The sequence below is a fragment of the Peromyscus maniculatus genome, chromosome 9 (assembly GCF_049852395.1).
Source record: "Peromyscus maniculatus bairdii isolate BWxNUB_F1_BW_parent chromosome 9, HU_Pman_BW_mat_3.1, whole genome shotgun sequence".
Classification (NCBI taxonomy): Eukaryota; Metazoa; Chordata; class Mammalia; order Rodentia; family Cricetidae; genus Peromyscus; species Peromyscus maniculatus.
Genome location: NC_134860.1, coordinates 58,574,736 through 58,597,600, shown reverse-complemented (window position 1 = coordinate 58,597,600; position 22,865 = coordinate 58,574,736). Strand labels below are relative to the sequence as shown.

The following is a 22,865-nucleotide window of genomic DNA, read 5'->3' as shown; positions in this document are numbered from 1 at the left end:
TGGCCACCTCTGTGATGCCTGTTCCTGGTAACAAGATTAAAAATCTGTGTGACAGACAGTAAATGCGGATTGGTACCAAAACTTCAATATTTCTACACAGTTCTGGGAACAGCAGTCACTGTTAGCCCCTGTCCCTTTTAAGCGTTGTCCCTGGCTCCCAGTGAGGCCTCACAGCATCCTGACTCGGTTTGCCTTCCTTCTTTGTCCTTCACGACCTTAATGGCAGCCAGGATTTTAAGTCCCTGCTAACCCCCAGGACTCAGTTCCCAGGCCCATGGGCGAGGCAGAGAGACTTTATTTCTGCATGCTCAGCATCCCATGTAAACACCTGGTAGGTACCAGACACAGACACTCGGTGCTTTTTCCAAACAGGCTGCAAACGGCCAGTGGGGAAGCAGAGTTCCAAGAAGTCACACAACTGAGTAACGCCGTGCCGGGCCAGGCTAGGATGGACACCAGGTCTCCCTGGCTCAAAGCCCAGCACCCACCTGAGATTACAGCTAGAAACTCCCGCAGTTAGTCCACATCTGCAGCAGTTCTTCACGCCTTCCATCTCCCTCCCTGGCCGTGCTCTACGCTGCTTCCACCCTACACCCCAAATCCTGGTCTCATGGTTTCACAAAAAGCTCCCCCGTGGTTTTTCCCTGCAGCCTCCAAGGCCTCCTTGGACTGACTTCATCCTGCTTCAGTGGTACGACTGGTGCCAGACATTTGCAGTAAATGATCTTCAGCTGAGCTGAACACCGCTAATGGGGAAAGCGCGGCTGAAAAACCCTGGCGCGTGCCTGAGGGTTGCCAGAGCGCATGCTCCGCTCTGTGGGCAACCTCTTCCCTGGGCCCTGTCCTTCGGCAGTCACTTCCTGTAAGCTGCAAAAGGCTTCGAATTCCTCTGCTATCGATGGGAGTTAGCAGGGGTGACTTGTTAACTCACAGTAATTTTGTGTAATAAATAGCTAATATAAATCCTCAAAGTGTACTTCAGCAAAGCCGAGGGAAATAAAAAGAGGAGTGCTTGTTTTGGCTGGGTGTTTCGAGACGAGTCTCACCATGGACACAGCTCAGCGGCCTCCTCCTATCTCCCTCCTCCTCTCCGATGCTGCGATTATATGCGTAGACCACCACCAACGGTTGAAGAGGTCATGTTTTCCTTTTTATTGTGATTTTTTTTTAAGCTCCAGCTTAACCCCTTTAAAGCACAGTTGGGTACCGTTGCGCCCACAGCTACAGAGGCACCTCTAGAACCCTTTCATCCTGCAAAACCGAACCCCTATACAAACACTGACTTCCTTCCCTTCTCTCGCCTGCCCACTCCTTGACAACCACCTCCGTTTCCTGTTTCTGTGATTCTGCTTCAGATAGTTTGTGTCCAAACCATGCAGCATGAGCCTTGCAGTGTGGCAAGTGTTTCACTCAGCGTGATGCACGCACGCACGCACGCACGCACGCACGCCCGGTCTGTCCGTGTTGTCCAAGTCAGACTCCCCTTCCGCGGAAGGCCCTGTGTACCTCCCCTTCCGTCCTGCTTCTCTGCTTCCGTGTGGCTGGGCACACCGGGTGCCTGTCCCTCGTGGCCACTGAGAACAATGCTCCCATCTGCACGAGTGCGCTTGCTCATCATCGCTTCGAAGCCCTGCTGTCAGTTCGGTGGGGTCTGGACTCAATCAGGAGAGTGCTGGCGTGGCTCATTCTGCTACAAGATTTTTGTGAGCTCCCATATTGTTTCCAAGGTGGCTACATCAGTTGATGTCTCCACTGCCAACTCACGAGGGCACAGCTATCTATATCATTTCTTTTGTTGAAAAATGTAAGTATGAAAAGACACTTTTTCTCCTTGTGACATTATTATTATTATTATTATTATTATTATTAAAACATAGTTAGATCACTGCTCATTTTCTATAGTCCTTCCTATGCCCCAACTTCCTCTCAAATTCACAGCCTTACTCTTTAATTATTACTACACACACACACATACACACATATATACACATACATGAATAAATATATTCATGTACAAGTATATATAAGTACAACCTGCCGAGTCTGTTTAGTATTGCTCCTATGTACTATTTAAGGCCTGACAACTTGGCATTGTGTAACCATTTCAGAGCTCATCCCTGAAGAAGACTAATTCTCCCTCTCTCAGCAAAATCATCCTGTAAACATGGAGACAAAGCTGCCCAAACCAAAGCCACTTTAAGATCCCCAGACTCTTAGGCCTCATCCACCACAAGAGACTTGCTAACTAAAGCTTTAGCCTAATTCAGGAAGGACTCTCTTTACCTTTTTTTTTTCTTCAATTTTTTGCACTACTGGGGACTGAACTCTGGGCCTTGAGCATGCTAACTAAGAGACTCTCAACTCTCATCTTTTAACAGATCTGTGTGCCAGAGACCATTCTGGAGAAACCCTTTTCAAGAACCCACCCGTTCCAGATAACAATATAGTGGGTTCTTCACAATACTCTGGTTGGACCACTGTGGTGGGCTATAGTCCTTAGGAAGGTTGTTTCCCTGGAGTACCATTTATATGTTCAATTGCCCTGTCCCTTACACAGAGGCCTCTAAAAGTTTGTTTGAGAAGACATCTAACTTCCAAGTCTGTGACCTTCTTGGATGAGGAAACAACTCTCTAGTGGACATCTGAGGAACCTCCAGCCAGATGCAACCCCAGGAATAGGTGCTGAAGGCTGTGTGTGCTACCTACAGAGAATGGGCCGAGGCCTAGGCTCACAAGGCCACTGGTAACAGGACTGTTATTATGAACCTAATCAGAAAGGGTGTAACAGCAACCATGCTCCTCACGAAATCAGCAGGCCATCCTGCTAAACTCCGACTTCACGGTTCTGACCGAGCATCTGACTCTGAAGGGGCGTTTTGACAAGAAATGACATCACACAGCATCAGCACAGGAGCCATGTTCTGTGCCCCCTTCCTGGCTGTACTCCGGAGAACAAACCCATCCACAGTGCCTGACCCAGCTTTCTTCTCGGGACAAACGAGTCTCTTTCTCGCTGGCTTATTGTTGCACAAAGTGACAAGGTTTAATTTAAAAGCAATGGACTGCCTAGTCCCAAGAGCTTGGTCTGGTCCCATTGAGGCTACCTTGGGAAAGCCATGATCTTTGAGCCTTTGCCTTCTCATCTGTAACTGAGAAAAACACCCCCTGTGTGAGGCGGATGCGGAGGTGAGAAGTACCCAGCCCTTCAGCTAGTCTTCGAGGCTGAGCCTGGAGGGGGCACAGCTGGGAAGGGACAGCTAGTCACCCACAGACTTGCTAATGCACAGTGCCCTTTCCCAGCCAGCCAGCTCCGGGTGGGGATTTCCCCAAGGCTTTGTTTGGGGAAATTCCCGCACTTAGAATAGTCTGTTAAAAACATACATTTCAGAAAACCTCCTGCCGCTCACTCCACTTCCTCCAGGCTGAGATAAGCTATTCCAGCTTCCCCCGTCAAAAGCGGAAACGGCCTCACAGGCAGGCAGCTGTGGTTACAGCTGAAATGCTGGGCCCAGTCCCTCCTCCCAGAGAGCACCCTTGATACCCACAGAGGGAACCAACAATGTCCACAGAGCTGCAGGCAGGCGTACCTGATCCACTCTTCCGGGGTCCTCCAAAACCCAAGGACATGGCTCCCTGCCACATCGAAGAGAATGCTTAGAAAAATGAAAATCCCCCCTTTTCTGGCTATTTGATTCTCTGGCCATTTGAACTAGAACTGGGTTGGGAGCGGAGACTTTTGTTTCCAGAGGCCCCTCCACTGACTTTGATGCCTGACAGAACTGAGAGGCAGTGGGTATTCAGGCTAACCTCGCCCACAGCACACCGGTGGACCTGCTCTACAACGTGTGTCTGTGGCCTGCCCCTGCCACACCACACCACAGGTGTGGGGTGCTCCGGTGTTCCTGCTCTGAGGGGACAAACTGTTTGCTCCTTCCCTCCCCAAACAGCTCAGAGTTCTGAATCATTCTTTAGAGCCCAACTGTCTCTTCTTAGTGGAGGGTTCCCCGATTTTCTAACTGTCTCTCCTCTATGCTCTGATCCCCCACAATAGCCACCTCTTTCCATATACCTCCCACAGGTACACCACTGTCTTATGCATCATCCTATACCATTATTACTGTTATTCTATTTCAGTTAGTTATGTCCACGACTAGGTCCCACAGACCTTAACAGGAACTCATTCGTGAGCCACTGCTGCAGGCTGAACCAAATAAAGCACGAGACACCGTTCACACTCAAATATAAACGACTGCTATCATGTCCTGCTGCCTTGAAATCCATTCTTCGAAAATAGTTATCTTTGCGTTTCTGGAGCACACAGGCCAACGATATGATCCAAACAGACCCTAGAAATAGACACAGGCACCCTTACTGATAACTTTTCATAACAACTAAGGATCTTTTTAAAAAGAATGCTCCCCATTCAGCTCTCACCAGCATGCTACATGTTTCTGGCTGTCCAGAGCTGATAGGAGGAGATCACATGACGACTGACCCTAAGTAACCATTCCAAACTTCTAGAAGTGGATTCATTTTTCTGCAGATGGCTTGCTACGTCTTCAATTTCATCAAGTAAGCTACCAATGAATATATCCGTCCTCCCCCCTCCCCCCACCACGTAGTCAGCTTGCCTGGAGTTCTGCCATCCACACTCTGGATCACTGTGCTCATCTGTAAATCGACTAGACAGGATGGGATGGGATGAGATGGGATGGGATGGGGTGGGGTGGGATGGGTGGCCTGGGCAGCTGGGCACCCCAGGGTACCTGTCTATGGGCCAGCAGCCAAGAGGAAACTGGCATCTCTGTACCCTGTAACAAGTCTCAGCTCTACCCATGACATGCCCTGGAGTGTCTGCTGTCCCCTCAGCCAGCTGTCCCACCTCTGAGGGTCCCTGGTTTTGATTGGTGGCTGCCCACATCCATCCTTGCTGACTGACACCTGAGGAGCTATCCCTCCTGGATTCCCTCTATCACTGACCAGGTCTAACCGCCACCTTGCTGGTTGGAGGAATCATCAGGGAAGCCAGGCTGTATCCAGACTCGTATTTAACACCTAACAAATGTCCTGAACTATTATCAGCACGACTTATTTATCTAGGAGGAGGCTGTGACTCAAGATCAACCAGCTGTGGTGGTATGCCACACCTATAATCCCAGTCCTCAGGATGGTTAGGCAGGAGAATACTGAGTTCAGGACTAGACTGAGTGGACTAAGAGATCCCATTTTAACTAAGAGACCCCCACCTTTTTTGTGGGGGGAGGTTGGTTTTTTTCGAGACAGGGTTTCTCTGTGTAGCTTTGGAGCCTATTCTGAAACTCGCTCTGTAGACCAGGCTGGAGATCCACCTGCCTCTGCCTCCCGAGTGCTGAGATTGAAGGCATGTGCCACCACTGCCTGGCGAAGAGACCCTACCTTTAAAGACCCAAAACAAAAACTGGAAATAAAAAAAAAAAATGAGGGCCACACCAAATGGGAGGAGCATCCCCCCAGCTGACCCTGGGATTCACTCTCCCATCTCCTGCCCTCTCAGAGTGCCCTGTGCAGCAACCCACCAATGGGGGCTTTAGTTATTTTGGACAATTATTAATTCCAAGGGGATCGCACTACTTGCCATGATTTCACTTGTGCGTGCCAGGACTTCGAGACAGCTCTTGGGAGCTCATGGCTTGAGTGAAAGTCACAGAGTAGGGAAGTCAGGCGGGCTGGCTGGAGAGCTGCCCTTCCACAGTGGCACAGCAGAGGAGGTGGTGGCTGACCCTCTACAGCTAGGCTGGTCACAGAGGCTGAGTACCCATCGATGCATCCCCCAAGGACAGGCCTCCAGCGAAGATTCTGGAGTACTGTGCATCTCTGGTAACATGGAGTACTGTGCATCTCTGGTAACATGGGGGGGTGGGTAGAGCACTCCTCCTGACAGACAACCCAAGGTGGAAGAGGCTGCAGGAAGGCAGGCTCACCATCCCTCGTCGTCTCCCAACCCCTCTATTCTGGCTTTACTCTGCTGGGCCATGTCTGATGACAGCATGATCGAGCCTGTCACTCACTCACTCTAGTCTCGTTGGATAATCTGCCCGAGGTAGCCGCTGGGACCACCTCCCTGCCCTCTCTCAGCTGGCCAAGAAGAAAGCACCAGCTACACACACACAGTCTCACTGCTGGCTGGGCCCGCCTTCAAACTGTCAACTACAATTCTCATTCATCTCAGCACACGTTTCTGGCATCTATTTAAGGCAAGACCAAAGACAAGATCTGTTTTTAGAGCATCCCCCGGCAGCTGGGGAGAAATCTTCCTGTGACTTGCCCCCGCCCCCCAACACATACCTTATTTCCCTTAGGAATGCATGGATTACAACTTTTAACTTCCTAGAATAACATTTTTAAACATTTAAAAGAATTCGCTTTTAAATACTCTAGCCCAGTTGCGGATAAAAGAAATATTAGCCAGAAAGGGCAAGATGAGCATAACGCACTAGCTGCACCAGGGCAGATGACTTTCAAAGCAGTAGATATCTAAAGCCAATTCTCAGCTGGAGGCCTTACCCCTCCCCCGGGGCAGGAAGGAGCTCTTACATATCTCTACACACAGGCACACAGGTATCCCCTTTCAAAAGAAAGAAATTTCACAAACAAACATAACATAAACAAACAACATAAACAAAAGCTAGTAACAATTCCACAGCAAACACCAGATCCCACCACTCATCAATGGTGGTCCACACTTGACTCTTTACCACTTCATCTCTTATTCTTACTCTATCATACCCAAGATCGATTTCTCTCACGGGAGGAATGAGATTTTTCCCTTTCCTCCCAGGCACACTCACACCGGCTTAGAGAGGAGAGGGAGAAGAAGAGGTGAGCTGCAGCTCAGAAAGTGAGTGGAGTCAGCAACCTTGCCCACAGGAGAACCGCACACATACCCATGTGAAGGCTTTCCAGACTCCAAAATCTTGCTATTTCTCCTCTAGCTACCATCCTTCTGTTTGAACACACACAGCGGGTTGAGGGTGTCACCCAGGAAGCAGGTCCTCAGCTCATTGTGGAGGGTGGCTGGTCAGGCAGGCAGCTGCGGGAACTCTGTGGAGCGCTGTGTACTCGCTCGGCCAGCGCTGCCCAGAAACTAACAGCCTGCTGCCAGTGACTCAGGCTTAGTCGCTCCAGCGACATCACCACGCGCTGACTTTTGGGAGGAAATTCTAAACGGAGGGAGCGAGTGGCAGCCTTCAGTGCTCAAAGAAAAGTGCAGCTTTTAACTCCAACCCCCAGGGCTGCTCTAGCCTTGCAGAGCACTTTCCCAAGGCTGTTTATTTCAGAGAGGAAAGCACAGAGGTCACTGGGTTTGAAAACGGAGTTAGGATTTCACAGCACGGAATGCCAAAAATTTGAGTTATGATGCTACAGAAGACTAACCGTAATTTATGGAATCACTAAAGAAGGGACTTTTGTTTAAAAGATATGTGTGTAAAAAATGCAAATTGACAAACAGACACATAGTAAGTATGTGTATGCTTTACTCTATGAAAGTAATACTTGTAATCTGCTATTATGTAACATATGGGCTTTGTTCTAAAGGAGGTTCCATTAGATGACAGTGTGAGTTATTTTTTAATTCCTCCATGCTTTTCTGCATTTTCCGAATAAAGGGAAATTAGCAAGTTGTTCTTTTACATTTCGACACAGCTGTCAACAGTGTGCTTCCTTCATTTCTTCTGGACAGGAAGTCACTGCCTTTTAAACTTTATGAACAATGCATCGATATATGCAAAACAGTGGTCCCATGACCATCCTCCTCCACATATGGGTTAAAAAAGCGATAAAGACAACTGGTAAAGTGAAGTGGTGAGCTTGTGTTCAAAACCCGAGGAATCGAAACTCACTGCTGCTCTTTCTTCATGAGAGTAGAGAATCCCAGGAACAGAAAAGTAACTATGCAGCAGCTGGTACCAGAAAGTGGGCTGTTGGTGTGACGAAGCGGATCGTGTTATTCTCTGGGAGAATATGGACGATTTTTGGACTGGAAAGGCGGTTGAATGCTATCGGCAGTGCCCAGCAGTCTGTTCAGCAGGAGCTGAGAGCAAGGTGGATGACGGAAGCCCGGTTTGAGAGGTCTCTCTCAAAGGGGAAATACTAGCAACTGGGCTACAGGCTACTCATAGGATATCTGACAAAAAATCTGGCTGTGGGCAAGCCTTTAATCCCAGTAAGCGGTCTGAAGGAGGCAGGTGGATCTCTGAGTTCAAGGTCAGCCTTTTCCACAGAGTTGAGTTTTAGGACAGCCAGGGTTACACAGAGAAACCCTGTCTCAGGCAAACAAACACAGAGAAGGAGGAGGAGGAGGAGGAGGAGGAGGAGGAGGAGGAGGAGGAGGAGGAGGAGGAGGAGGAGGAGGAGGAGAGCTGCCTTTCACCTGTGACCTGAGAACTTTCTTGGGGCTATCTTAAAAAGTAATAGACTAATTTCTCTGGTGAACATTATTTCAAGACTGTATAGTATTGAGTCTATGGGATGGATGGATATATATATATATAACGCTTATGGAGGTCCACAGTGTAAAAGAGCGAGTAGGGCAGAAAGGAACACAGAATATATGGTTTGGAGAGACAAAGAACACTTCAGAAGCTGAAGGCTGTAGTCAAGGCAAAGCTGGAAGAAAAGTTGTCAGAGATCAGCATCGTGAATAAGAAGAAGCCTAGGTAGGGCTCCTCTCAGGAAGGAGGAAAAGGTGCCCTCAGGGCAAGACTCCACTTCCCAACTAAACTCCCCAATTGAGAGAGAGGGAGCCTAAGGCACTGTCTGCTCCTAGAAAGCAAATGCCTAAGAAGGTTGCTGCTAATGAGGTCCAAGGGGGGCAGGATCCATTCTGAACCAGCAGCCAAACTTGGCAGGAGTGTCCACATGGTGTCGGTTTTAGAGGCACAAAGGGTTCAAGAGAGAAGGGCATTGATTCTTCCTCCACGGTTTCAGAGCCACTGACGACAGGCCTCTGCATGGAGGCCCTGAGAGGGCGGGAAGCTGTGAGAGGCTATTGTACAAAGCTGTGAAAGTGAAGCCTGGCTTGCAGTGGAGACTCCAGATGTTGGAGATGCCAGAGCTGTGAGACATTTGTGGGGGAGAGCTGCACACAGGGAGTGAAACCGGTGAGAGAGAGAGAGAGAGAGAGAGAGAGAGAGAGAGAGAGAGAGAGAGAGAGAGAGAGAGAGAATGAATATAGGGAGCAGAGCTAGAGGGGGAGAGCCATCAAAACCCTTTGGCACTGGACTTGGAGCTACAGGACTTGGTATTTGTCCTGCTAGATTTCAGTCTTGCTATGGTCCAGTCTTTGCCCACTATGTCCCCATTCCTCATTTTTGGAATGGTAATGTGTATTCTGTGGCATTCATTATATGTAATTTGCCTTTTGATCTTACTGGAGGGTATGTTTAAGAGATGGCTTCAGTCTCAGAAGAGACTTTAAACAGCACTGAGATTGTGAAAGACCATGAGGGATTTTGAAGTTGGACCAGACGCATTTTGCATGATATGATCATGGGGGCAAGGGAGTGGAATCTGGTGGTGAGAATGAGAACTGTCCCCCATCTGAATACGTGGATCCCAGTTGGCCCTGCTGCTTAGGGAGGTTTAGGTAGCACAGCTCTGCTGGGTTAAGTATGTCACCGGGTGTTGGGCTCTGATAGTATACAGTCTCACCTATTTCCAGTTCACTCTCTCTGCTTCATGTTTGTGTTGGAAACATGAAACATGCTCCTGCCTCCATGCCCGCTGTTTGCTGCCATGCCTGCCAGGGTTCTTATCCCTCTGGAACCCTGAGCCCAAATAAACTCTTCTTTCTGGAAATTGCCTTGATCACAAAACAGGACAGTAACTAAAACAATCCTTTAATCCCAGCAGTCAGGTAAGAGGGTTGGAAGTTCAAGGCCAACCAGGTCAACCTAATGGGGCGCTATTTCAAAATAAAAACACCAAGAGAGTTGAGAACCAAGTGCTCTCGGAAGAACAGCCTTGAAGGAGAAGTGCCACTCTGTGCCTTCAAAGCCATTGTAGTTTGTCAGGGTCATGTGGACTTGAATACATCATGCCACAGGAAACTTGTTATGCAAGACTTAAATGAAGGCTCCCATCATTTCCCTCCCTTCATATTCCACCTTCTCCCAACCTTGCTCCCAGACGCTCTCCACAGACACCAACCAGAACTCAGACTGAGCAGACGCAAACACAGGACTGTTGTTAAAAGACGCTGTCTTGGCGGTTTCTCAGAAAATTGGGAATCGATCTACCTCAAGACCCAGCCATACCACTCTTGGGCATATACTCAAGGAATGCTCAATCATACCACAAAGAAACATGCTCAGCCAGGCAGTGGTGGCGCACGCCTTTAATCCTAGCACTCGGGAGGCAGAGGCAGGTGGATCTCTGAGTTCGAGGCCCGTCTGGGCTACAGAGTGAGATCCAGGAAAGGCGCAAAGCTACATAGAGAAACCCTGTCTCCGGGGAAAAAAAAAAAAAAAAGGACACATTCTCAACTATGTTCATAGCAGCCCTATTTGTAATAGCCAGAACCTGGAAACAACCTAGATGCCCGTCAACTGAAGAATGGATTAAGAAAATGTGGTACATATACACAATGGAGTACTACTCAGCAGAGAAAAACAATGAAAGCATGAAATTTGCAGGCAAATGGATGGAACTAGAAAAAAAAATCATCCTGAGTGAGGTAATCCAAACCCAGAAGGACAAACATGGTATGTACTCACTCATAAGTGGATTCTAGATATAAAGCAAAGAACAATCAGACTGCAACCCACAGAACCAGGGAGGCTATATGATAGGGAGGAACCTAGGATGACTGTGGCTTAAATAAACAAACAAAAAAACAAAACAAAACAAAAAAAGATGCTGTCTTAGTTGGAGAGGTGGTCCAGCATTCCATCAAGCCTGAGTTTGATTTTCAGGACTCATACAGTGAAAGAAAACTCTCATAGGCTGTCCACTGCCTTCCATGCAAACTGTGGCATGTGGGTGGATATATGTGTGGGCACACACAGATGAGTAAATGCAATTTTTAAAAACAGGAAGGGGGTGGCAAGATGGTTTGGCAGATAAGAATGCTTGCTGCCAAGCCAGACGACCTGAGTTCGATCCCTGGGACCGGTAGGGTAGAAAGAGAGCATGGATTCCTAAGCTGTCCTCTGACCCTCCCACACCTGCTGTGGGTTCTCCACTTTCTGAAACCTGGGAATGAGACACAGGGTCTTCTGAGGGTTTCCTTTCTGATTCTACTTTACAAAGACTGGAAGAAACACAAGTCATAAGACGGAGACTGCTTTCACGGCTAGAAGGTGGAAAGTGTGCATTGCCGGGGTGAACATGGTGGTGCATGCTTGGAATCAGCACTGGAGAGGCTGAGGCAAGAGGTCTGAGAGTTCAAGGCCAGTCTGGGCTACATACACAGCAAGACCCTGTACCTTATAAAAATAATGATAATTAGGCCGGGCGGTGGTGGCGCACGCCTTTAATCCCAGCACTCGGGAGGCAGAGCCAGGCGGATCTCTGTGAGTTCGAGGCCAGCCTGGGCTACCAAGTGAGTTCCAGGAAAGGCACAAAGCTACACAGAGAAACCCTGCCTCGAAAAACCAAAAAAAAAAAAAAAAAATAATGATAATTAAGTTAAATTCTCTACCATGCTTTTCTGAGACAGAGACAGGACATTCTGTTCCCGTTAAACCTCTTGATTACGGGCAATGATAAGCCATGAAATACCGGCTGGAGAGTGGCTGCTGGAGCTCATGTAATCTCGGCCTGGGGGCAGCAAGCTTCTGGCAGTTATGGGCTCTTCCTAATCCTTTCTCTGAAAAGGAGTACAATTTCTGGATTCCTCGGCCTCTGTGGAATCCACACTATCTCACAGCAGGGCTAGGGACAGCATTCAACTATGCGGTCTTAGCAGCCAGCAAAACCCTAACAGCAAGGATGTGCCTACAGAAAAGCAAACGGACTCATCCTGTTTTACAAATAAGTGCAGCCAATGCCATAATCCCTTGGTATGCAGTATACCGCACACAGAGACAGGGATGATGGGACAGGACACCCCACCTCTACACCTGACAACGTTGGGGTCACTGCAGCCTTCACCAGCTTTCCTTACAGCCCAGTTACTGTCATCCTCTTGGGGTGCTCAGCCACTGAGCTCGGGCTTCACAGTTCCTTCTTTATACCGGGCTTCACTCTGTAGCCTGGGCTAGCTTTTAATTTTTGGCCGTTTCCTGTCTCACTGTCCTAAGGTCTGGGATTACAGGTGTGAACCATAGTGTCTAGCTCTGACCCTTCATTCAAAACAACTTTTGAAAACAAACAAACAAACAAACAAACAAACAAACAAACAAACAAACAAACGGTATGAAGAAAACCTAGGAGTGGCTGGGCACAGCAAGGCATGCTGTGACCCCAGCAGGGTGGGCACAGTGTGACCCCAGCAGGGTGGGCATGCTGTGACCCCAGCAGGGTAGGCATGCTGTGACCCCAGCAGGGTGAGCATGGTGGGCCATGCTATAATCCCAGGGCTTGGGAGATGGAAACAGGAGGGCAGCTTCAAGGCTTGTGAAGGGGCCCCAAAACAGCTTGACCACACAGCAGCCATGACAGGCTTAGGGGCCTACACACAACTTCTGTGACAGGCTTGCTGGCAGGCAACACCCAGATCCAGGAAAAGCCACAAGCTGATACCACCAGGGATCTATCTACCCAGGGATGAGGAAGTACCTGACATCCCAAATATTCCAACCACTAGATAAGGTGACAAAATGTCCTTGAGTCTAGCACACACCTATTTTTTTTTTACAGATACCCCTAGACAATTGTCAGCCAATCAGGGTCCTGGACCCTGGAAATCCCCTCACCCCAACCTCTGCTATAATAAAAACTCTGCCCCACCTGAGCTCAGGGCTCATCTGCTCTCACCGCTGTGTCAGACAGACAGACGGACCAAGCTCTGGAGCTTAAAATAAAGGCTCTTTGCTTTTACATGCAGGACTTGGTCCCCGTGGTGGTCTTTTGGGGGTCTCCGTGAACTGGACATAACAGTCTCAAAATAGCAAATGGGGTTGGCAAGATGGCTCACTGGATAAAGTCACCTACTATAAGGCCTGACTACCTGAGTTTGATCCCTGGGACTCATGTGGTAGAAGAAGAAATCCAAATCCCACAAATTCCCCTCTTACCTCCACACAAATGCTACGTCACTCACTATATGAAAATAAAATTGAAAAAAAAAAAAAGACAAACAGAAGCAGATATACCCTGAATAATGGCCAGGCGGTGGTGGTGCACGCCTTTAATTCCAGCTCTCGGGAGGCAGAGGCAGGTGGATCTCTATGAGTTCGAGGCCAGCCTGGGCTACAGAGTGAGAGTTCCAGGAAAGGCACAAAGCTACACAGAGAAACCCTCCCTGGTCTCTATGGTTAACTAGTGGCTAACTCTGTCCTCTGATCTCCAGGCAAGCTTTATTTGTCAGAACACAAACAAAAATATCATACAACAAAGGACTGTCCCTCACTATTTTGTGGTGCCGGGGATGGAACTGAGAACCCTCAGCATCCTGGGTGAGGAGAGCTCCTCAGACGAGCCACAGCCTCCTCAGGGACTGAACTTCCTGACATTCGTGTGTTGTTACTCACACCAAGACCCTTTAGCAAGGGTGATCACTGACGCGCGTGCCTGTTAATGAGCTTTCGGATGTTGCCCCACAGGGCTAGAATAGTTTCTAAATCACTACAAATTGATCCAGGGCACTTACAGGAGACTTTCAGTTATAAAATGTGGAGGGCACCACCTGGGTTCAGAAAACTATCAACTACTGCGGTCTTCACACCCCGACCCCTCCCCAGCTTCTGCTGTAGGGTTCTGCTCCAGTGCAGAACCCTCAACTACTGCGGTCTTCACACCCCGACCCCTCCCCAGCTTCTGCCGTCGGGCCCTGCTCCAGTGCAGAACCTGAAGGCTCTTTGATCAAGGTCACCAAGCTCTGCCAGGCCCTGAGTCCCTTAACTGCAATGATTCCTTGCGGCCAGTTGGTTGGTACTTGGCCTTTTTCTTGAAATGGAGTTTCTCTGTGGTGTCTAGGCTGGTTTTCAATTCCTGGGCTCAAGCACTCTTCCTGCCTCAGCCTTTAAACCAGGGGCACAAGCCACTGGGGCCTGTGTGCAATTTCATTTGCACCAAGGAGCTCCTCCAAACTCCCGGGACTCTTCTTATCCCTACTCTTTTCTATCTTTGAGAATCCTTTTCCTGCCCCCACCCTCCACCTCTGGTCCAGGAAGTCCTTACCTTCAGCTTGGGTCCCTCTCCCACTCAACAGAGTCTTGTGATCTGGGGCCTAATAAAGACTACGCTGAGGGCTCTGGTTCCACCCACGGAGCTGGGGACCTACTCCCTGTCACCCAGGCATCAGTGTCAGCATGGCCTCCTCCCTTGCCCACAGCCTCCAGATGATTCTTTAGACTTCCAAGCTCTTCACTTCCAGTACTACTGCGGTGTTCTCCTACTTCTGAGCTACATGGCAACCGAATAAGGCAAGAGACATTCCTATTCACAATCTAGCCCACGGAGGCTCTCCAGTGCAAATCTGATCACCTCTCTCCAGCTCAAACCCCAGAGCAGCTCCTGGCTGCCCAGGCCCTCCTCCTGCCCTCTGGTAGCTGAATCTCAGCTGTAGATGGCACTCTAATCTGTCCTCCCACCAGGAGCAATTTGGGCGGCTCGAACTCCCACCTCGGGAGCGAGTCACACTGACCCACAGAGTTGCACCATAATCAATTCGGCTGCAAACAGTAAAGCAGCAGCTTGGTCAGGATGACGGGACTGAGTTCTTCCGGCGCGCCAGCTTTCTTGCCCAATCCACACCATGATGCATCAGTTCTGATTTCCTTAGCACAGCAGTGAACCCAGACACCAGCGAGGCAACTGAAGTTCAGATTCCTTCATTCTTCCTCTTTTTCTCATGTTTAGAGTAGATCTTTGAGAATGTCATATAATGTGTTTTGACCATATTCATTTCCTCTTCCAACTCCTCCCCAATTCACCCTTTCCCCAGCCCATTCAACCTTGTGTTCTCTAAAACAAACAAACAAACAAACAAACAGCAACAAAACACTCTGATCAGGATCATGTGAGCCAAATAAAGGCTTTCTTCCCCAAATTGCTTTTGGTCATGGTCTTTATCATAACAATAAAAAGCAAGCTAGACTACTACCTATAGCAAAGGGTCTCATATATAGTAGGGATGAAATAGTCTGTTAAATAAGCCCAAAACAGAAAGTTCTTGAAATTTTTAACCCCCCCTCTTACACACACACACACACACACACACACACACACACACACACACACACAGAGGTCAGAGGAAACTCGGGATGTCAACTCTCGCCTTCCACCTTGTCTTGTGATAGGGCCTCTCGTAGGGCCTCTCGGTTTCCCAGCCATGTGGGCCAGGCTAGCTGACCCCTAAGTTTCCAGGGACTCTGCTGTCCCACTTTCTGTCTTCCTGTAGGAGCACTGGGGTTAGAGATGTATGTGCGACCACCCCCAAGGGTTACACTGGTTCTGGGAATTTGAACTCCAGTCCTCATATTTTCTCAGCAGGCACTTCAACCCCTTAGCCATCTCCTCAGGCCTGGTTTGCGGGGGGGGGGGGGGGGGGGGGGGAACGGGCAGAATCTTCTACTGTCACTGGACTTGGCCTGGAACTCGTCTTGTAGTCCAGATTGATTTTAACTCCTTACAACATTCCTGCCTCAGCTCCCCAAGTGCTGAGATTACATTCATAAGCCAACACATAAACCTGGCTTATTTGTTGAATTAATTTATTCTATTGTGTTATTCCTTGATAACCTCATACACGTACACAATGTCTCTTCCTTATTTGTTCTTGAGGCAGGGTCTTACATTGCCCAAATACAGTCTCTATAGCCAAGGGTACCCTTGAATCCCGATCTCCCTGGCTCTACTTCCCATGTGCTAGGATTAAGGTGTGTACCATCATGCCCCAGTGTTTTAAAAACAAAGTTTTTTTGAAGACACAGCACATTTAAAATCTAACTTACAAACAAGCAAAACAAAAGAAAGGGGAGTAAAATGAAACCCAAATAAGACAGATGGAAAACAAAATTAAAGACTAGCCCTGGCCTCTGTCCCAGGCCCCTAGAGCATGGCTTGGCATGTCCCAGTCCTGTCCTGTCTCCCACCTCCCCCCTCCTGCCTCCCCCCACACCCCGCTTCCTCCCACTACAGGATGCAGAGGACGGTAGCCTCACAAAATCGAATAAACTTCCCTAGATGATACCAACCAGGCCCTCACAGCAGGTCAGATAGCAGTTCCTAACAGTTTCAAACGTAGCAACTGATCATAAACCAACAAACACGGTGCTGTGCAAGGCAGGTTCCAGGCCAGCCAGGGCTACACAGTGAGACCCTGTCCCCAAAAAACCACAACTAACAACCCCAAACACTGAATCAACACCAAGCTGTTCTTACAACTGATACCAGCTCCTGATTAGGGTAAAGAAATGTGTGCATAAATTCTTGTACTTCTGAGTGAGGCGTGCATTTCAACTATAAAATGGAAGTATCCCTGCGTTTACACAATTGAATTTTGAAACGACGGGCACCTAAACACTGGACACAGGGGAGCCGCTGGTAGGTTGCCTAGCTGCAGCATGGCAGCGGGGGTGGGGGGTGGGGGGTGGCCGAGGCCCAGGGAGGAGCCAGACAGGGAGGCAGCAGCAGGCTGGATCCGAGGGAATGTCAGGCATTTCCAGATCCCCTAAGTGCCCACTAGATGGGTGGCTTTTGTCTCCAGGGGCTTCTACAAGGCTAAGTTCATGCTTTCCTGCAGGGCACCCCAAAGTTCCTGCTCCTTGTATGTTGGGAGGAACACCAAGACTGAAGATTCAGGCCAGAAGCCACGCCCAGCACCAGTTTGCAGAAAGAGGGCAGAGGATCTCCTCACTACCTCTTCAGACCATCCTCTGGCCCATACACACACTCCTGGCAAGTTTTCCACGTAGGTAATATCGGGGGAATCGCAGAATCCATGGTATGAGAAGCAGCAAGGTTTTCTGTGGTGGAAAGCACTGATTGCCTGCCATGTCTTTTTTGAGGGAGGGCAGTTTCCTTAAAATGGTCCTCAAAGGCTAGAGACATGCCTAGGTGGTTAGGAGAGTATATTGCTCCTGCTGAGGATCTGAGTTCGATGCTCAGCACCCACGTCCCAAGGCTCAGCAAGGCCTACAACTCCATTTCTGAGAGGACCTGATACGATGCCTTTGGCCTCCTTGGGTGCCTTCTATCATGTACATATATCCACACACACCTGCACAAAATGAAAAGAAAATCCTGAAGAAGAAGAAGAAGAAGAAAAAAAAAAGAAATTTAAAAACCGTTCTCACATTCTTCTTAAGGCAAAAGGCAGTTGTGTCCTATGCTGGAGTTCTTTTCTTTTAATCGTTGAGAAATCTGTGCTATATAGCTGCAATTCCAGCTCTCAGAAGGGAGCAGCTAGAGACCAGCCTGACCGACACAGTGAGTTCCAGGTTAGCTGGGCTCCAGAGTGAGACGATGCCTCAAAAACCTAAACTAAAAACAACAGAAAAAAGAAATTCCTTTTGAAAATGTAATTCTTATTCCCCGTGCTTAGTTTTAGCTTTGTATTGTTTTCGCAGACCAGTGTAAACACAGTGACCAATTTCACTCCATCTGTAATACCTTCACAATTTGCTTAACATGGGCCCCCACATAACTTAGGCTAGTCTCAGATGACGGCTCTCCTATGGTCTACCCAATGCTGGGATTACGTGTGTGTGTGTGTGTGTGTGTGTGTGTGTGTGTGTGTGTGTGTGTGTGTGTGTGTGTGTGTACTGCATCCCACTTTACTTGGCAGCCAAACATGACATTTTTAAACTTGGCCAGTCACTGGCTACGCCAATGAGTATGCTTCACAGTGGGTCAGCTCCCCCCACACCAGCCACGGGCTGATTTCCAGCCCCTTGTGATGCTCGAATCCCTAAGACACAATCTATACACATCTTCTCCCAGATTGTAATCATTCCTGGAGGATTTGCAACACCCAGAACAGTGTAAACAGTGTAAAAGGATTGATTATACTGGGTTGTAAACATACAGAATAATGATGAGGAAGATGTTTATATTCAAACTACACACAATTTTTCCTCCAAATATTTTTATCTGAGATTTGTTCAGTAAGTAAGCGTGGATCACACAAATAAGGGAGGACACTGATCTGATCTCTCTCTCTCTCTCTCTCTCTCTCTCTCTCTCTCTCTCACACACACACACACACACACACACACAAGTAGAAAATAATAATTCAATTAAACAATTATTGGAGTAATTTAGAAGGACTTTATAAACCCATTTTAAAAAAGTCAATTCATGGGCTGGAGAGATGGCTCAGAGCTTAAGAGCACCAGCTGCTCTTCCAGAGGTCCTGAGTTCAATTCCTAGCAACCACATGGTGGCTCACAACCATCTGTCATGAGATCTGGTGCCCTCTTCTGGCCTGCAGGCATACATGCAGGCAGAATACTGTATACATAAGTAAATAAAAGTCAATTCACATTGGGTGTGTGGCTAACACTTACAATTCCAGCACTTGGGAGATTAAAGCAGGATTGTTGTCAATTTGAAGCCAATCTGAGCTTGGGAATTTGAGGCAGCCTGGGCTACAAAGAGTCCTATCTCAAAAAATTTTTTTTTTAATTTTTAAAGAAGGTTATTGACATGACTCAGCAGGTAAAGGCACTCGCCATCAAGCCTGACAACTTGAGTTTGGTCCCTGGGACCCACACAGAAGAGAGAGACAACAGACTCCTACAAGTTGTCTTCTGGCCTCTCCGAGCATGCATGCACAGTTAATTAATTAAAAGAATAAATTTTGGGGTTGGGGATTTAGCTCAGTGGTAGAGCTGCTTAGCAAGTGTAAGGCCCTGGGTTCTGTAGCATGAATCTTAAATGGTCTTATTAATAAGATCAAACCTGTGGCTAGTTATTGGGGTGAACACTGGAAGATCAGAGAGACAGAACAAGCCACAGCTCGCCTCACCTGGCCAACTTCTCTGCTGGTCTTGTTTCCTCAGACTGGAAGCCTCTGTGTTCTCATATCCGAATGGCTCTCAGCTGAACTGTGCTGCTCAAAACCTAAAAGCTTAACAAGCCAAATGCTTCTAGTTTCTGGTCCTCACGCCTTATATACCTTTCTGCTTTCTACCATCACTCCCTGGGATTAAAGGCTTGCTTTCTGGGATTAAAGGCGTGAGTCACCATGCCTGGCTGTATCCTTGAACAGATGGATTTCTGCCTCTAGAATGCTAGGATTAAAGGCATGTGCTACCACTGCCTATCCTAAGTATCTAGTGGCTTTTCTGTTCTCTGACCCCAGATAAGTTTATTAGGGTACACAATATTTTGGGGAACACAATACCACCACAGGGTTCAGTCCTTAGCTCTGGGGGGAAAAAAAAGAATACATTTTGTATCAGCAAAGCAAGCTAAGTATGATGGCATGCGTTTACAATCCCAGCACTTGGACTCAGCAGCAGAAGTGGCCAGAGGACGAGACCCTCTCTCCAAACACTGGGAGTGAAAGGAAACCACCTCAAACAAAGTTAACTCACCCCCAGGAGATTGTTCCCTCTCCCATTGTTATCTCTCACTATTACTAGCTGCTTTAACACACTGCTGATTAACTGAAGTTTTACTGACATTTTTTTTTTTTTTTTGGTTTTTCGAGACAGGGTTTCTCTGTGTAGCTTTGCGCCTTTCCTGGGACTCGCTTTGTAGCCCAGGCTGGCCTTGAACTCACAGAGATCCACCTGGCTCTGCCTCCCGAGTGCTGGGACTAAAGGCGTGCGCCACCACCGCCCGGCCAACATATTTTTTTAAATGATGCTGGGGATAAAAACCCCTGTTTCAAGTAAGTGTCCTGCTGAATAGCTGAAGTGCTTTTTTAAAAAATTTAACAGGGCTGAGGTGATGGCCCAGCACTTAAAAGCTCCTTCAGAGATGTGAGTTCGGTTCCCAGTACTCTCATCAGGTAGCTCAGCAATGCCTGTAACTGAGGGGACTCCCTTTGACCTCCTCAGGTACTACATTCACATGTTACCCACCCACCCCCCCATATATACAGACACAAATAATTAAGAATAAAGTCTTTTTAAAAACAAGGTGGGGGTGGGAGAATCATGCTGCACAGTCTGGCCTTACATCCTCAATCCTCCCACCTCAGGCTTCTAAGTGCTGGGATCACAGGTGTGCACCACCATGCCTAGCCTAGATATGATTTTATGTATATAAGATATATGGCTGGGGATGACGTGCACACCTTATCCCAGCACTTGGGAGGCAGAGGCAGGTGGATATCTGTGAGTTTAAGACCAGCTTGGTCTACAAAGCAAGTTCCAGGACAGCCAGGGATACACAGAGAAACCCTGTCTTGAAAAACAAACAAGCAAACAAAAAAGATATATGTTATGTATGCTTGCAAGCATGCATGTGTAAGCCTCAGGAACCACTCACCTCACCTTGTTCTGTGAGACAGGGTCTCTCACGGGGACATGAGGCTCACTGATTAAGCTAGCTCACTGATTCAGCAAGCCCCTCTGTCTCTCCATCACTTTAGTTATAGGCACGAGCTGCTGGACCTGATTTTTACATGGATGCTGGGAATCCGAATTTACGTTCTCATGCTAGTGTGGTAAACACTTTATGATTTGTTGAAGGTGGTCTTCCCACACCTACTGACATCAACGCATGGGCATGCATTCATCTTTTGTTTATGATCCATACAAATTCCACTGGTCTTTCTCCTGCGGGACGCAGGAGTATATCATGGAGATTCAGCTGTGTATTGAAGCCGAACTTTGGCCGGCCAAGGGTCTGTCAAGGGGCAAAGCCATTTGTTGTGAATGGTTGGTGTTACCCAGCCTTTAATATTCCAGCTGCCTTTCTGCTGTGAAGTCCGTGCGTGCCCAGACCCATTGGTGGGACAGTTCCGCTCCCCAGACCTGCTGAACCTACTAAGTGACTGGCTGCCCTGCTGAGCTTGGGAGGCAAGCTGCGGGAGACACATAGCTTTGTTTCCTGTGCTAGTGAAGCTCAGACCATCCCCTCGCCTAGAGGAGGCCTGGTGATTCTCCAGAGCATTTTGACTGAGAACAAGGGAGGTTTTTGCATGTCAAGGTGAGAGGTAAAGCAGCATTCCCGAGGAGGCAGGGAATGAGGGGCCCAGGGAAAGAAAAGGCAGGCATTTTTAGTAGACAGAGACAGAACAGCATGGTGAGAGAGAAGAGAGGACGACAGAGGTTCCAAGGAGGGCAAGCAGATCTCGAGTCGAGTTTTCTGAATGCCAGGAGTAGAGAGTGGCAGAGATGGAGAAAGAGGATGCAGATGATGAAGATGAGTCTGAAAGCATAGGACTTTAGTCATTAGCAGGACTATGAACTAGGAAGCTGGATGGAACTGAAGTTATGGAGACAGGATTTCATCCCAGAGAAATAAAGTAGACAGATATAGAGCTTGTTATGTCTAGAGTTATTCCTGCTTGAATGCCTGGTGGAACTATAGCTGAATTGATGTAATTTTGTCCTAGAGGAATAAAGTTAACAGACATAAGAACATAGTGTATGTAGATTTTTTTCCCTGATATCCCACACCAGACATAGCAAAGCCCCCGCGCCACACACCCCCACCCCCGACCCTGGGGTTCAATATGTTTCAATGCTAAGGAAACTTGACAGTCTTCTTTTTCAAAGACAGCTAAGATAATCATAGTTTATCTCAAGAGCAAATTGAAATAAGAATTTTTTAAAGTATCAAATATGACTTGGTAAAATATATAGACTAGGCAGACTCAGAAATATCAATATATTCTCTCTCTCTCTCTCTCTCTCTCTCTCTCTCTCTCTCTCTCTCTCTCTCTCTCTCTCTGGTGTGTGTGTGTGTGTGTCTCTGTTGAAAGGAGGAGGAGTGTGAAGGCCAGGCATGGTAGCATTTGCCTGTAATTTTAGCAATTTGGACTGTGAGGCAGGATGATAAGTTGAAGGCCTTTCCAGGCTACAGAGTGAGTTCAAGGCTAGCCTAGGAAACAGAGGGAGACACTCAAAACTAAAAAATAAAATAAAGGGTTGGGCATGTAGGTCAGTGACAGAGCATGTTCAAGGCCTTGGGACCTACCCCCAGAACCCTAGCTAGCTAGGGTAGTTTCACTATTTGGCCCACACTGGCCTTAAACTCCTGTTCCTGCCTTAGCCTCCTGAGTGCTGCGATTACGAGCATGTACCACCACACCCAGCTGACCATAGCATTTTTACCAAGGACTTTAGAAAGACACTTGTAAGTGGCACTGTGATTCATCATCCTTCCTCGGTTATCTCCAACACCGCACCCATGCTGGAGAAAGGCGGCTCTCAGGCCTGCCCAGCGGCCTTTCCTTCACACGTACTCTGGGCTACTGAGAGATAAGGCTGGCTTCTAAACAGAACATGAGGGAAGTGCCCAGAGCTGGAGAGCACAGCACAATGTGGCAAACCACTTCACTGAGAAGGCACAGATGTTTGTTTCTTTTTTTAAAAAAAAGTTTATTTGCTGGGGAAAATGTCAAGGCAGCATTATGCAGACTCTGTGGTGTAGTTAGGACTAATAATGCATGTGCAGGTCTGCAATATGAGAGAGCAAGGGGCCCAGGGAGAACGAGAACGTGCCCAGTCTGCAGAGAAGAACACTAGAAAGCTTAGTGTTTGTAGCCACAGCTCCTGCTGCTAAAAGAGAGGGTGTAACTGTTATGGAGGAGGAGAGGC

General features: G+C 48.0%; 1 protein-coding gene across 9 annotated transcripts in view; it reads right to left on the bottom strand.

Moving 5' to 3' along the window:
- Positions 1-22,865, bottom strand: part of Spata13 (spermatogenesis associated 13) — a 142,031-nt gene that overhangs the window by 29,867 nt on the left and 89,299 nt on the right. The window contains exon 1 of one of the 9 annotated variants that reach the window (XM_016004925.3): positions 6,924-8,300. The exons of the other annotated variants lie outside the window; for them this stretch is intronic. Within the exon in view, the coding sequence (XP_015860411.1) occupies positions 6,924-6,978 (55 nt within the window). The 5' untranslated portion in view covers positions 6,979-8,300. Of the gene's footprint in view, positions 1-6,923; positions 8,301-22,865 lie in introns of those variants that run through there. 9 annotated transcript variants of the gene reach the window in all.